Below are 15,322 nucleotides of genomic sequence, written 5' to 3' on the forward strand. Positions count from 1 at the left end.
TGGGCCCCTGCACCCAAGTGGGAGACCCAGAAGAAGCTCCTGGCTTTGGATCAGCACAGCTCTGGCTGTTGCGGCCATCTGGGGAGTGAATAGCAGATGGAAGACCTCTCTTTCTGTCTCTACCTCTTTCTGTAACTCTATCTTTCAAAAAAAAAAAAAAAAAGCCAAGACCCAGAAGCTTCATCCAGGCCTCCCACGTGGGAGGCAGGGCTCCAAGCACCTGGGCCGTCTTCTGCTGCTTTCCCCCAGGCCATTAGCACTGAGCTGGATCAGAAGTGGAGCAGCTGGGACAGGAACCAGCGACCATACTGATGCGAGCGTTGGCGGTGGTGGCTTCACCCACTGCGCCGCAAGTGGCTCTTAAAAGTGTCTGTAAGAGCTCTCACGTGTGGTGTAGTGAAGTCCAATTCATTCGTCTCCAAGATCAGGAGGATGTCGGTTGTGGGCTTTGTGCCCTTGCCCCGTCAGAGGACCGGGAGAACCAAGTGTGTTCCGTTTGTGATTGTTTAAGATGTCTGGGGGAATTCAATCAGGTTTGTAAGTCATTCTAAGGATTTAGGGGAAAGTTGAGCTATGAGGTCCATAATCTGACTGAGTGTTAATCAGAGAATGGGGGGCAGGTATTACGGTACAGTGGATGAAGCCCCTTCTTGGGTTGCCTGCGTCCTGTATCAGTGCCTAGGATGGAGCCCCCACCTCGACTTCCGATCCAGCTTCCTGCTAGAGCACCCCAGGGAGGCAGCAGGTGATGGCTCTCGTGCTGGGGTCCCTGCCACCCACACGGGAGACCCAGGGGAGCTCCTGGCTTCCACCCAGGCCGGCACTAGGTGTTGGGGGCATTTGGGAAGTGAACCAGAGAATGGAAGATATCACCCCCCCCGCCCCCATCTACCTTTTGAATAATAAAAAAATAAAAAGAAGGTAGGGCAGGCCTAGCAGAAAGGACTCCTGGGTCCCAATCCCAGCTCTTTCTCCTGGCTCCAGCTTGCTGTCAATGCAGCAGTGACGGCTAAGGCTGGTGACTTCCTGCCACCCCTGTGGAGACCTGGGCTGAGTGCCAGGCTCCTGGCTTCGGCCTGGGTTGGTCCTGGTCATTGCAGGCACTGGGGGAGTGAACCAGTGCATGGAACACTCTGTCTCTGCCTCATAATTAATTAAAAAAGAGTTTAAGTAAAAATGAGATTAATGTCCTGGCCGGTGCCACGGCTCACTAGGCTAATCCTCTGCCTGCAGCGCCGGCACCCTGGGTTCTAGTCCCAGTTGCTCCTCTTCCAGTCCAGCTCTCTGCTGTGGCCCGGGAAGGCAGTGGAGGATGGCCCAGGTCCTTGGGCCCTGCACCCGCATGGGAAACCAGGAGAGGCATCTGGCTCCTGGCTTCGGATCAGCACAGCGAACTGGCCGTGGCGGCCATTTGGGGGGGTGAACCAACGGAAGGAAGACCTTTCTCTCTCTCTCTCTCACTAACTTTGAAAAATAAAAATAAAAATAAAAAAACGAGATTAATATCCAAATTCTCAGCCAATTTAATGGCACCTGGAAAACCATAGTAAAGGCTTAAGGAGGAAGAGGTTTTTTGTCTAACAACCTTAATAAGCTGATTACCAATCAAAACACAAGTAATGAAGTGCTCCCGGCACAGGGCCTCTGACTCGGGCATGGCTCCCGCCCTGCTAGGGCGCTGCGGGGTCTGTTTAGTCCTGAGGGTCTCTGCCATCAGGAGCTTGGTTCCTGGCACACACCGCATCGGCACTTGTTGAATGAGTGAGTGAGAGGTTCTGGGTGGTGACTGCGGCCCACACTGCCCCCCACCCCGTCAGGGTGACACACAGAGACAGACAGGGAAACACATCGCCTTTATTGATACTTCTCGCCGGGGGAGCCCCAGGCCCGGCTCTGGACTCCCTGGGCCTCTGGCCAGCTGTGACACGGAGACTGGAGGTCAGGGGCCTGGGGAGAAGGAGGGCAAGGACTGGGGAGAGGCAGGGCCCCCGCGCAGATCCCGCTGCCCTGCCCTGCACCTCTTCCTCCTCTTGCCTTGGAGGTTGCTCAGCGGTCCCCTGCAGGTAACCGGGAGCCTGTTGTCCCTCCCCAGGGCTGGGGGCACCCCCTAGTGCAGCGGGAGGAGAGACAGCTGATGGCCCCGCCGGTAGCAGGTGCTGGGCCCCCTCCTCCCTCTCACCTCCATAATCGCTTCCTCACTGGCCACGGCTGCCTGTCTTCATGTCAGGGGCCCCTAGGCACAGGCAGACAAAACAGGGTCACTGGGGGACTAATGCCCCCCTAGCCCCCCGCCCTGGCACGGGAGACTGCCACTCACCCAGCGGCCCAGGGCCCAGCTCCGGCTTCAGCTGCCCGTAGAGCCCTGGGAAGCGTATAGGACTGAGCAGCCCTGGCTGCCGTACATACGGGCCCTCCCCTCCCCTCCCCATCTGGGTCCCTCAGCCCAAGGGCCGCCCCTGCAGTACCGGGCCGGCTCCTGAGCCCTGCGTAGGCATATCCTGGCTTCAGGCGGCTGCTCTTCCAGGGCTGGGCGGCAGGCCAGGGAGAGTCGAGAAGGGCTCCGGCCTCAGCTGCTGGAGAAGAGCTGCGGTGGGTACTCCGGCCCGGAGCAGGACGCCAGAGTGCCCGCCCACTCTGCCTGCCCCTTGGCCCTCCCGGTGTCCATTTCTCACCCTCTCCTCCAGGGGCTACTGCTGCCACTTCGGAGTACACAGGGGCCTCCTCGCCGTACCCTAGGAGAGACCCCCGTCACTTCTGCCCAGGCCCCTGTCCCTTCCCTCACCAGCTGCGGCTCGGACTCACCGTTCCCAAAGCCGTCGGTGTCCGGGAACCCTGGAGGAGGAAAGGACATGAGGGGCAGCTCCCCGCACCCGCGGCCCAGCGCTCTGTCCCCACCCCAGCCCCCAGGCACCTGGCTGCGGCCGGGCCTCGGGGAAGAGTCCAGCTCCCAGAATGCCATTCCTGTAACCAAAACCTGCAGGACAGAGATTGGAGGGGACGGGGATGAGGAGGGCGGGTGGCACGGGGACGCCAGGTGACCAGCTCCCGGACACAGAACTCAGCGGTCACCTCCAGACGGCCTGGCACTGCGTCCAGCTGTCTCCCCTCACCGCCCCGCGGTGCGGCCCCTGGAAGCCTTCCTCCACCGCTCTTCCCTTCCCACCTGGCTTCAGTCCAGCGCTCTGCCCTCACCTGAGACCACCACACCCGCTTCCACTACCGTGCAGCCCAGAGCACAGTCAGGACGTGCGGGGGGGGGGGGGGGGCGGGCAGGAGGGAGCGGCAGGAACTGAGGAGGGCTCTGCCTCCAGGGAGGGCTGGGGGACAGTGGGGGGGGGGCGGGGGGCTCACCGACTGTCTGCAGCTTGAGGCCACCACCAAAGCCTGGGGGAGGGGAGGAAACCGTAGGTCAGAGCCAGGGTCGGGAACAGAGTCTGCTCTGCTGCCCCCTTCCTGGAGAAGGGCGGGGTGGGGGGGGTGGAACAGAGGAGGGGGGAGAGGAAGGGAGTGCGGGGAGGGGAGGGACCGCAGCCGAGGGCCTGCTCACCCAGTTCTGTTCTTGGTCTGTAACCGTAACCACGAACAGGTTGGTATCCTGGGAGGAAGGTGGGGGTGAGGGAGGGCTCCCTGGGGCTAAGGGTGGCCTAAGGGACTCCCTACCCACAACCAGGAGGGAGCTCAGGAGACTGCAAGAGAGACCATGGGTAGACTCCGGGAGGGACTTCCTGGCCTTAGGGAACCGGAACAGCTGAGGCAGCAGCGGGGGCGGGGCACGGTGTGTGGGGGAATAAGGGTAATGGTGGAGCGACCCTCATGGGCCATGGCACAGGGGCTGTCCTGCTGGGCTGTGGGGCTTGGGGAAGGACAGACTCACACCTGCTTTGTGAGCCTTCGGTCCCCACTGGATGGCCTGGGTGGGTGCTGGGGAGGCAGAGCAGGGACTCAGGGCCTCTCCTCAGGACAGGCCCCTGCCCTTCCCGAGCGTGGAGCATGTGGGGACTATGCTGACCTGGGAACTCGCCATTCTGTGCGGGGGATGGGGGCTGGGGCTTCAGGCGCCAGCCTCCTGCTTGATCCGCAGGGACCCCTGGCGTGGGAGGCCTGCAGGGACCTAAGGGTGCAGGGGTGAGTCTGCAGCCCCTCAGCCCACGGTGACTCCAAGCTGGAGAAGGCCCAGCTCCCAAGGGCTGGGGGAAGGTGCCCCCACAGCATGGGGCCCCTGCTCGCCCACCACCCGCCCCTCCACCTCACAGCCATCGCTCCTTCCTGCGGGCCTGTGCCTGGCCGTGGCCTCACCTGGCTGAGCCAGCAGCCCGTTGCCATTGCGGTGCCCTGGAGAGGAAAGCACAGGTGAGAGCCGTGGTGCGTGGGGGAGGGGGGTGTTCCGGAAGGGCAGGCAGGAGGAGGGGCAGGGCAGCCGGGCTCTCACTTGCCTGCCTTTGGAGGTTTCACGCTTGCTCCCAGGCCTGGGGAGAGACAGAGGCCAGTTCAGCCTGGCCTGCCCAGGAGAGAAGGCCCTACTCCCCAGGCTGAGCCCTTGCTGCACTCACCTGGTGGGAGCCCCAGCCCATTCCCGGGCAGCAGGTGTCCTGGGAGGGAGAGCAGGCTGTGAGGCCAGGGGCGGGAGGGGACATCAGGCGCAGGAAGAGGGACCCAGATGGACTCACCTGGCTTTGGAGGTTTCCTGGCCCCGCCCAGGCCTGGGAGAGACAGACAGTGGCTGAGGGGCAGCAGGGCCACCCTGCCCCTCCTCAGGACTGCTCCGCTGCCCGGACCCCCTTCGCCTCTCCCCATCTTCCCAGAATCCCTGGCATGCCCCTGCTCCCTCACCTGGCTGGGCTCCCTCTCCTGGGAAGGCTCCAACTCCCAGTCCATTTGGGTACCCTGGGGAGGGGGGAAGGCTGGGTTGGGAGGGGGAGGGGGAGGGGCAGCAGGCGGTTTCTGGGGTGGAAAGAAAGGGCAGACCTGGCTTGGGAGGTTTTCCGCCTTCTCCGATGCCTGCAGAGAGACCGGGAGCAGGTGATGGCCCATGCTTCTCCTGACCCTGGCTTCTGGCCACCCCCACCCACCTCACTGGCCCCCCCTGGCCCACAGCCAGTGAACACCACAGAGCCGTGGGGGAGGGGTGGGTCAGGGGAGGTGGGAAGCTGGGTTCCCTTGCCCCTCCCTCTGCCTCATGCCACTCCCACTCAAGTGCCAGCCTGACCCTCTCTGAGTCTGACAGGAGCCCAGGAACCCGGAGAGGACCTCAGGCAGGGGGGTCAGGGACCCACCATCCCCCCAGCACCCCTCCCTGCTGTGCCCCCAGTTTTTCCCACCCCTAAAGTACCTGCTCCATAGCCGTTCTGAGCTGGGGGACCTGTAGGGGGGCAGGGGTGAGCAGTGGGGGAGGATGAGCAGGGGTTGGGACCCTGGCTGAGGTGAGGGGAATGCCTTTGGTCCCTGCTTCAGGGCCAAGCCAGGAACCAGGGTTCTGGGGACCCACCCTCAGCCTGCCTCACATAGGCCTTGGAGGGAGACAGGGAGAGGGCACCCCACCCCACACCACACCCCCTCACCTGGCTGGGTCCCCGCCTGACTCCAGACCCTGGAGGCTCTGACCAGGTAGGGTATAAATGAGGGGAGGGAGCTCAGGTTTTGGGGGACCGAGGGGCAGGCTGGGGGGGCTCACCTGTCTTCTGGGCCTTCAGGCCCCCTCCATAGCCTGGCAGAGAGGCAGAGAGCGGGTGAGGAAGCTGGTGGGGTTCCAAGGAGCCCCAGCCCTGCCCTTCCCTGGCCCGTGCCGTTTTGAGAGGATGACTGGAGCAATTGGAGTCCCTGAGGGCTCTCCTTCCCTGCCACGCAGCTGTGGTCCCTCTCCTGAGGCTGCCAGGACTGGTTAATGCCCTGGGTGTAAGGGCAGCAGGGGCAGAGCCAGGAGGGCCACGGGCCAGGGCGGGGAGGGTGTGTGGTGCCTGGCTTCACTCCTGCACCTGGGGAGATGGGGCGTGGCCGGCATGGGCTCCAGCCAGCCCTCCGACCCCAGCCTCTGTGCTCTGCCCCCACCCCCACAACCCCGCAGGACCCAGGCCCAGCGGCACTCACCTGGCTGGGCTCCCTGTCCATTCCCGTAGCCTGTGGGAATGAAGCTGTTAGGCTGGTGTGGAGGAGGCAGCACCCAGGCGCGGGGCGGATAGGGGGTGCTGTGGGCGCTCCACTCACCTGGCTGCGTGGTTTCATGGCCCCACCCAGACTCTGACCCCTGGGCGGCCCCACCCATCCGCCCCAGCAGCCACTAGCCCTCCTGGCCCTGCCCCTGGAAAAACCCCAGCTCCTAGGCCAAATCCTGGAGAGGCAGGAGAGGTGGGCGTGTGCGCTGCTTGTAGCTTTAGGGCTACCCAGCCAGAGTGAGAACAGATGGGACTTACCTGGCTTCTGAGGTTTCCTGCCCCCTCCAAAGCCTAGGGGCGATACAGGGAGCAGGTGAGCGACTCACAGGGCCCCCAGCCCAGGGTCCCCCTCCCCTCCCTGACCCTGCTCCTACCTGCTCCAAATCCGCCCTGGGCCAGGCCTGTACAGAGAGCAAGAAGTTAGTCGGGGCTGGGACCCTGCTGGGGTGCAGGTGAAGCCCACCTTCTTGGAAATCCTGTAGGCCCAGGGGCCCCTTCCCACCCTGTCCTCACTGCCAGGCTCCTAGCCTCCTGTTCCCCTCCCTGAATCCCAGGGGTCCACTCCACACGGGGAGAAGAGCGGGGAGAGGGGCTCCGGGCTCACAGCCTCAGGGGGTGTGGGGAACAGCCGCCTCAGAACCCCAGCTTCTCCCACCCCCCATACCTGCTCCGTAGCCATTCTGAGTTGGGGGTCCTGTGGGGTGGGAGGGATGAGCTGTTGGATTGGAGGCCTGGTGGGGGCCAAAGGCCCGTGGTGCCCCTTACAGGGCCGAGCCAGAAGCCAGGGATCCTGGGAGCCCCTCTGAGGCCTTGTGGGGAGAGGTGGCCCACCCCCAGATGGCTTTGCCTTCAAAGGGCGGGGGTTGTGAGTGCAAGTAGGGGAGCTCAGGTCTGGTGAGCAGAGGCATAGGCTGGGTCGGGCTCACCTGGCTTCTGGGGCTTCGCCACCCCTACATAGCCTGGTGGAGGGAAAGGGAGCAGGTGAGGAACCTACTTGGGCACCTACTGGGGCCCTGCCTCTGGGCTCTCCAGGTCCCCAGCCCCGCCCTACCTGCTCCATAGCCATTGGGAACGGCAGGGCCTGTTGGGGGAGAAGGTGCTCTGAGGCCCTGGCTCTCTGGACTGCCACCTGAGGCCGCCCCTCCAGCTGCAGGCCTGGGGAGGGGGACACTGGGCAGGGCAGTGGGCCCCTCTCTCTCTCCAGGGAGCCGTCCCAGGCCCCTTCTCACCGCAAGCTCGGTGGCCTGCGAGCGCCCGAGTCCCGCTGGTGCACGACACCACCGGCCACTGCCTCCCTGGGCCCCGCCATGCCCACACCTGTGGCTCCGCTGGCCACTCCCTTTTCGGCCTTGCCTCCTTCTCCTTCTGAAAGGGTTTTGTTGTCTTCATTTTGCTTTTAGCTTTTCTCCACCCACCCCATCCCCGCCTTCTCGTCTCTGCTGCTGCTTCTCAGACCCTCACAGGGCTGCTGTCTCCTGCTTGGGCCCTGGAAGCTGAGGGCCTCCTCCAGCTGCCCGGGTGCTGGGGAGTCGCTGTCACCGTCCCATCAGCCACAGAGGAGCCCCCCCCATCAAGCTCCTGCACCCTGGCCCCCCAGTGCCTTCACAGCCCACGCCCTCTCTCATCCTTTTGGCTGCACCCCACCCCCATCCGTTTGTCAGGAGACCCCAGGTAATTCTCTCTTCCTGGGCTGCCACTTGCTCTTGCCCTGAAAGTCCGGGGCCACTCTAGCGCGTGGCCTTGGCCACCAAGTTCAGTTCTGGTGTTTCCCAGCACTGGCTGACCCACAGCAGTGTGGTCCGTGGGACGTTTTGTTTGCTTGCTTTCTAAATGTTTTTTATTTTTTTATTTTATTTTTTTGACAGGCAGAGTGGACAGTGAGAGAGAGAGACAGAGAGAAAGGTCTTCCTTTGCCGTTGGTTCACCCTCCAACGGCCGCCGCAGCCGGCACGCTGCAGCCGGCGCACCGCGCTGATCCGATGGCAGGAGCCAGGAGCCAGGTGCTTTTCCTGGTCTCCCATGGGGTGCAGGGCCCAAGCACCTGGGCCATCCTCCACTGCACTCCCTGGCCACAGCAGAGAGCTGGCTGGAAGAGGGGCAACCGGGACAGAATCCGGCGCCCCAACCGGGACTAGAACCCGGTGTGCCGGCGCCGCTAGGCGGAGGATTAGCCTAGTGAGCCGCGGCGCCGGCCTGTTTGCTTGCTTTCTAATAAGGCCAAGTCGGGAGGCAAGAGCATGGCTGTCCCCTGGCTTCTGGGGGTTCCATCCTCCCCAAGGCCTGGGGAGGGGCTTCTGGGAGTCTGCCTGGCCCCTTCTTGTCTCAGAGCTAAGCCCCTATTAGCAACCTCCTTACACTCGCAAAGCTTCAAGGCCTCACCTGGCTGGGCTCCAGCTCCTGGGAAGGTCCTGGCTGCCAGTCCATTTCCATTCCCAAACCCTGGGGAGACAGCAAAGGGAATAAGGGCAGACCTGGGACTTGGGGGAGTACGGGCAGATAGCAAGAGTAGGGGCAGATGGAGGCTGGGTGAGCACCCCCCCCGGCTTCTGGGGTTTTCCAACAGGTGGGAGGCCCTCAGCCCTGGGCTCCCCTCTTTAGTTGGTCAAAGCCACTCTGAGCTGCAGGCGGATTTGGGACACAGGGATCCGGTGGCACTGAAGCAGGAGTTCAGCTGGCACCAGCCAGTGCCTGGCTCCCCCTACCCGGCCCCAGCCTGACCCTGACCTCGCTCCGCAGTTGGCCCTCTGGTTCTTAGCCTGCGGGCTGAACACGGTGGGCCTTAACCTCACAGTGTCTGTAGAACCCAGCCTGGCCAGGCTCAGCAGATGCGACAAGGGTTGAATGAGTGAACCCCTAAGAACCTGTTTGCTGAGGCCCGGGGCCCTAACCTCTCACTTGGCCGCCTCCACCTGGCTGGGCCCCCAGACCGTTTCCATTGCTGTATCCTGGAGAGGAAAGCAGGGTTGTGAGGGTGCATTTGGGGCAGGCAGAGCCGAGGCGAGGGTGGAGCAAGAAGGTGGGGCTCACCTGGTTTCTGAGGCTTCGCGCCCCCTGCCAAGCCTGGGGAAGAGCCAGAGAGGCTGAGCCAGATGCAGACCCCATGGGGCTCCTGTCTCCCAGAGAGTGGTTTCCTGCCACCTCCTCCCACATTCCCAGACCCCAGCTGGACCCTGGGATGCTCTCACCTGGCTGGGCTAGGCCTCCCGGGAAGGCTCCAGCTCCCATCTCATTGCCATTGCCAAACCCTGGGAGACAGAGCCCGCAGGAGTAAGGGGAGGTCCCACCAGGTGTGTGTGGGGCCAGGTGAGGCAGCCTGGAGCCCCGCTGAACCCCGACACCCAAGCACACGCCCAGCTCACCCCTTCCCGCCCTCTGGGTCCGTGACCATTCTGAGCCATGGGGCCTGTGGGGACAAAGTACGGGGGCCAGGCTGTGGTGCCCCCCACAGGCCTCCCAGGGAGCCTGGCCATGGAGCACATCTCAGGCCACAGGAGTGGCATCAGCAGGCCATTGGCAAAGGGGCCAGTCCCTGGGAGGGGACCACAAACTACAGCAGAGGTGGGGCTGGGGGACGGGAGGTCCGGGCAGGGAGGAAGGGGAGTTGACCCAAACCCACCCCACCCCACCCCTAGGAATGAGGGCCCTGAGCCCTCCTGGCCCACCCCTCCCTCAGCCCCTGCCCATCACCCTCACCCAGCAGGGGGCCGCTGTTGCTGCCCCCAAATCCTGGGAGACACAGGTGAGGACTGTCAACTGTGCGGTAGGCGTGTCGGGTGCAGAGGGGGCAGGAGCAGGAGGGCTCTGCACCCACCTGGCTTCAGGGTCCACAGCTCCTCCCAGGCCTGAGCCCCTGCCCTCCCTGCAGGACCCGACTCTCCCCTCCTGATTCCAACTCTACCCAGCCCCTAGGGTCCTGCCCCAGGTGTCCTCACCTGGCTGGGCCCCCAGCCCTGGGAAGGCTCCCGCTCCCATTCCATTTCCATATCCTGAGGAGACAGAAGCAGAGGAAGTCTAAGGGGATGGGGCAGGCACCCCCTCCAAAGTCAGGGCAGGGGGAGGTGTGGCCTCCTCCCTGCCCCAGAGCCACCTGTGCTGAGGTGGGGGTGAGTCAGGGTGCCCTCGTGCTCTCCTCCCCAGAGCAGACTCCAGGGACCGTCAGAATCCAGCGAGTCCCCAGTGTTGCCCCTGTGACGCGAGCCACTCTCGCCCCCCCAGAACCACAGACCTGGGGTCCCCTCCCTCTTCCCCCATCTTGCCTGGTGGGGCTGCAGCACCTGGGACAGCCCCTGCTCCCTCCCCGTTCCTGTTCCCAAGCCCTGGGGAGACAGAGCCCGCCAGAGTTGGGGGGTGGGGGACAGGGTCTGGGTGAGACACACCTGGCTTATGCGGTTTCATACCCCCTCCAATGCCTGAGAAAGAAAGGAGTCAGTGGAGGGTCTCAGGGGGCCCCTAGAATCCCAGCTCCCAGCCACTCCCAGCCCCACCTGTACCTGCCGCGTAGCCATTGGGAGCTGGAGGGCCTGCAGGGAGAGAGAGGAGCCGGGGTCCCAGCCTGGGGTGGGGCACAAGCCCCTTAGACCCCTCCCTTGGTTGAAGCCAAGCAGCCCTGGGAAGGTGCTCCACCCTACATCACCTTCGGTCACCTCAATCCTGTCCCCTCTGAGGTCTGGGAGGGGGACAGTGATGGACCCCTGACTGTGGAGCCCCCAGACTCTGCTTCTCACCTGGCTGGGCGCCCAGCCCATTTCCGTTCCCGAGTCCTGGGGGGAAGATGGGGAGACAGAGAGACATGGGGCCGGAGTGGGGCTCACCTGGCTTCTGAGGTTAGTGTTCTCTCCTGGGAGAGCCACGGGGAGCAGGTGAGGGACCCAGGACCCCTCCCGGAGGGTCTCCCTAGAACCCCTGGCCTGGCCTGCAGTGTCCTGAGCATCAGGCTGTGGGGCTCGTCTCCTGCCAAGGAGGGCAGTGAGCCCCCTCCTCAGCCGACGCCTAGCAGGCCCCGGATCACACAGGCCAGGGTTGGGGGTCAGCTCTGCCTTCACTCTCTCCCCCCACTTCCCTACTGATACCCTGCCTCCTCTGACCCCCAAGTCCCACTTGTTGGGGAGACCAGCCCTGCCCCTGCCCCTGCCCCTGCCCCTGCCCCGGGCCCAGCCTTACCTGCTCCCAGGCCACTGGGGGGGCCGTAGCCTGTGGGGGGATTGGGGAGCTGAGCCTGGGGCAGGGGCCAGCAGGTGGGGCGCTGCAGCCCTGTTTGCGGAACTCAGCAGCCCTGGCCCCCTCAGCTTCACCTGACCTGTAGCCATTTGGGCTCCCACATGTGAGGGTCAGAGAGGAGTAGGCAGCATCACCGCTGCCTCAGTTTCCCCACTGGTAGTGGAGCAGCAGGGACGGGGAAGACAGAAGGCGTCTGAGCTGTGGCCCTGGGGGTTGGGGGGCCAGAGCCCGCCCCACCCTGTTCCTCAGAGGTGCGGACCCCTCCCGTCCATTCTCAGCCTGAAACTCTTTGGGCTTCCCTCTTCCAGGACTCTCATGGATCCCCAACCCCCAGGTCTGGGGGGGGGGCCTCCTCCCACCCCTAGGCCCTGAGGGGAAGACCCTTGGTGGCACTGAGTCTCAGCCCAGCTCAGCTGGCTCCTGCCCTCCTGTCCTGTCCCCAGGCTGCCAGGGTGGGGGTCTCCTCCCTCACCTGCCACCGCCCAGGACCCAGCTCCATGCCTCCCCCTCCAGGGCCCCAAAGCCCCCCATCCAGGGTTGAGCCCCGCAGGCAGGGGATTATCTCTGTCCCCGCTCTGTGCTGACCATTGACAAGGGCCCCACACCAGAGTCTCGGAGCTGGGAAATGGGGGCTACCCCAGAGAGCTCCCAGACCCCCTCTCTGCTCACCCCAGTGCCCAAGCGGGCTGCTTACCTTTTCCCAGGCCAGGAGGCAATGGGGGCAGCCCTGGGGGAGCAAGGGCTGACTCAGCAACGGGACAGGACCAGGTGGTTACCCCCAGGGCCCACCAGACCTAACCCTCTCTCTGTGGAGCCCAGCCCCAGTCCTAGCTGTCCAGACCCTCCCCTCTGACCCCTGCTCCATACAGACCCCAGCCCCAGCTGCCTAGACCCTCCCCCTCTGACCCCCACTCCACACAGACCCCAGCCCCAGTCCCAGCTGCCTGCCTAGACCCTCTTCTCTGACCCCCGCTCCATACAGACCCCAGCCCCAGCTGCTTGCCTAGACCCTCCCCTCTGACCCCCGCTCCACACAGACCCCAGCCCCAGCTGCCCAGACCCTCCTGTCTGACCCCCACTCCACACGGACCCCAGCCCCAACTGCCCAGACCCTCCCCTCTGACCCCCGCTCCACACAGACCCCAGCCCCAATCTGACTGCTGGGAGCCCAGCCTCGCTGCTGGCCTCACCCCCTTGCAGGCTCCTCTCAGGGACCAAGAAGAGGAGGAAGAGAGCTGTGGGGAGTGCCCAGGAGCCCATGATGCCAGTGGAGTGAGGGGCCCCATCCACTTGGGCCTTTAAGCACCCCCGCTGGGTGGGGGCCCTCACCAGGGGCCCCCAGCTGTGAGTGGCAGAGGTGCAGAGGCTCTGTTTGCACACCCTGGGGGGCCAGTCCCCCCCACCCCCTGGGGTGGGAGTAGAGCTCTGTGCTCTCCAGGCCCTACCCCTCATCCATCACGGGGGCGCTGACAGCTGGGACAGTTCCCCACCTGGCCCCCAAGGCTCCACCCCTGTCAGCCACTTGGGCTCTGGCGCCAACCCGGGAGGGCTCAGATGTCCCCCAGCACTTGGTGGGCGGGACAGCTCAGACACAGCTGGAGAGAGAAAGGGAGGGGGAGAGGGCAAGGGCGGGGGCGGGAGCTAGGGCCAGAAAGTGGGCGTAGCTGGCAGGAGAGCCCCAGAAAGAGGCAGCAGTCCCCTGTGTGACCTGAGCTAGGCTGTCAAGCTGTGCAGGCCTCGGGCCACACAGGAGATGGACCCCCAGAATAGACTGGCCACAGAGGGCCCCAGCCCTACCCCCTTCTCCTTCAGAGAGGTGGTAACACCCAGGGACAGGTCACCTCGGACTCGCCAGGTGCGGGCCCCGCTCCGGCAGCAGCAGCTCTAACTTTAAGGGCCAGCCTTGGGGCCAGCGCTCGGGCCAGGGTGGGCAGCACTGCATGGGCTGCTGTGGAGGTGGCAGGGGCTGGGAGTGGCCATCAGCCTGGGGGGTGGGCAGAGGAGTCTGGAACGAGGCTCCATGGGGCGCCTGGCAGAGAGCGAGCGTGGTGGGCAGGGGAACACAGAACGGGCGTCTGGACCCCACCAAGCTGGCTAAGGATGGCCATGACTCAGCCCCCTGTCTGCTGGCCTGTCCCCTGCCTAGCCAGGCTGGCCCGAGCTCTGGAGCCCACCTCACCCACTGGGTCGGGGCCAGCGGCCAGCCCACTGCAGGCTATTCTGGGCACCCCGGCTCAGACTGCCCTGCGCGCCCCTTTGCTCTGCCTCCCCTCACGCCTGAACCCCTGTGCACACACCGGCTTGTCTGTGGACCCCAGGACCCAGACCCACCTTGGCATGACACCCGGCTGCTCCACACCTCCCTGTCCTGAACCCTGAAGCCTGGACCCGTCCCTGGCCCTGACCGCCCCGTGAGAGTGCAGGGCAGCTGGACAGCTCCCTCCACCTCCCTCTCTGCAGGCCGCTGAATGCCCCCGGGCCCCTGATGGAGGGCAGCTGAGTAGCCCATTGGCCAGCAGCTGGGTGCTGGGTTCAAGTGAGGCTGGGGACCTTGGGCAGGAAGCTGCTCGCTCTCTGCCAAAATCATGACCTCGAGCTGCTTCCTGACCCCTCATACAGAGGGGGAAGAGGCAGGAAGGGGAAGGGACCTGGCCCAGATGGTAACCTCCTGAGAGGTAGGGCTGGGGTCTGGACTCCCCAAGTCCACTCCTGTGTTCTCTACCTTTCCACATTTGGGGGTGGAGCTGTAGGCCCAGCTATGCCAGTCCGGGCCCAGGGTGTGGGGGAGCCGAGGGCCCCCTACACAGAGCCAGACACAGACTCATGGCCCACGGCAGGCACTGGGGAAGCCTGACTCAGGAGGTGGCAGCCGGGGGGACCCTGAGGGGCCCTGTGGGAGGCACAGGCAGGGCAACCATCCTGCACAGCCGCTGCCAGGCTCCCCGGGCGCTGGCACGGGCCTGTGGAAAATGGTCTTGGCCAGCTTGTGGCTGCTCAGTACCAGGGCTGGCCCAGCCCACCAGCCCACCCCTGCGATGCTACCCCCACCCCATACACAGCCTGTCCCCTCAGTTCACCCCACCCCACCCAGGCAGGGCCGTCCTGAGGGAACACGGACCCCTCGGAGGCAGGAAAGCCTGGGCTGCCTTTGCCCCCAGACACTGGGGTCCTGCTGTGAATGCAGGAATGGGGCTGGGGGCCCGGGGCAGGGCGACAGCTGGGGTGCTGGAGGTGCAGTGCACAGGCCCAGGAAGTGTTGCCTAAAATGGCACAGCCTGTCTGCCTCCAGAACCTCCCAGCTGCTGGAGCACACAGGCCTGCGAGGGCGGGAACTCGGGGGCGGGGGACAGCTGGAGGGGCAGCTAGACATCTTCCCCCAGCAGCTGTGCCCAAGGCCAGCCTCAGGGCATCCCCAGCGCCCTCGGCCCTGTTCAGGCTGCCCTGTGCCGTCCGTTAGCTCCTTCACCCCTGCCCCAACCGCCTGCACACAGAGAAATCAAACGGACAATGGAATAAACGCCTATTAAGCAAACGCCTCTGCAAGGAAAACTGAACGTGGCCGGTTCCCCAGGAGCGCCCGTCAGGAGCCCGCTCCGAGGGCCCTTTTCCAACTGAGCGGTCAGTTCCGTCTCCCAGGCGGGAGCCCGCGGCGCCTTTGCGGCGAAGGAACACACGGGGGCGCGCGGCCCTCGCCAGCGCTCGGGCCGGGAAGCCTGCGGGCCCTGGCCCCGCACGCGGACAGCTGCTTTGCAAAGCGTGCAGCCCCGTGCAGCGGAGGGTACTAACGCACCCCGCGCGCATCCTCTTGCCCGGGGCTCCTGTCCCGCGCGGGAGGCGCTGCTGCCATTGCGCGCCGGGTGTCGCGCCCCGTGGAAGCTGCCTCGGGGAGCAGAGTGGCAGCCCGGGTTCCCGGCGTCACCGTCCAGCCTTACATGCGGCCCCATACTTAGCCCCGT

General features: G+C 64.9%; 1 protein-coding gene across 1 annotated transcript; it reads right to left on the reverse strand.

Annotated features, from left to right (window-relative positions):
- Window positions 1-1,834: 1,834 nt before the first annotated feature.
- On the reverse strand, window positions 1,835-11,455 carry GREP1 (glycine rich extracellular protein 1). The gene is made up of 34 exons (XM_070063901.1): window positions 11,446-11,455; window positions 11,310-11,339; window positions 10,874-10,909; window positions 10,082-10,135; window positions 9,843-9,875; window positions 9,335-9,394; window positions 9,177-9,209; window positions 9,038-9,094; window positions 8,529-8,741; window positions 7,201-7,230; window positions 7,076-7,108; window positions 6,814-6,843; window positions 6,524-6,550; window positions 6,408-6,440; window positions 6,085-6,114; window positions 5,672-5,704; window positions 5,330-5,359; window positions 4,966-4,998; window positions 4,831-4,884; window positions 4,668-4,700; window positions 4,551-4,589; window positions 4,434-4,466; window positions 4,297-4,332; window positions 4,010-4,111; window positions 3,877-3,921; window positions 3,548-3,595; window positions 3,352-3,384; window positions 2,912-2,974; window positions 2,803-2,832; window positions 2,673-2,732; window positions 2,466-2,570; window positions 2,318-2,362; window positions 2,180-2,233; window positions 1,835-1,947 (listed from the first exon to the last, which is right to left on the reverse strand). Exons 1-33 carry the CDS (start codon window positions 11,453-11,455, stop codon window positions 2,196-2,198), a joined length of 1,569 nt encoding a protein of 522 aa, XP_069920002.1. The 3' UTR covers window positions 1,835-1,947; window positions 2,180-2,195.
- Window positions 11,456-15,322: the final 3,867 nt, after the last annotated feature.

The sequence above is a fragment of the Oryctolagus cuniculus genome, chromosome 19 (assembly GCF_964237555.1).
Source record: "Oryctolagus cuniculus chromosome 19, mOryCun1.1, whole genome shotgun sequence".
In the NCBI taxonomy this organism is placed as follows: Eukaryota; Metazoa; Chordata; class Mammalia; order Lagomorpha; family Leporidae; genus Oryctolagus; species Oryctolagus cuniculus.

Excerpts from the sequence above, each read along its gene's own strand:
- GREP1 (XM_070063901.1), bottom strand. Across the intron at positions 3,385-3,547 it reads CAGACCAAGAACAGAACTGG|GCTTTGGTGGTGGCCTCAAG; the intron begins GTGAGCAGGCCC and ends CCCCTCCCCCAG. Across the intron at positions 2,733-2,802 it reads CACCGACGGCTTTGGGAACG|GGTACGGCGAGGAGGCCCCT; the intron begins GTGAGTCCGAGC and ends GGTCTCTCCTAG.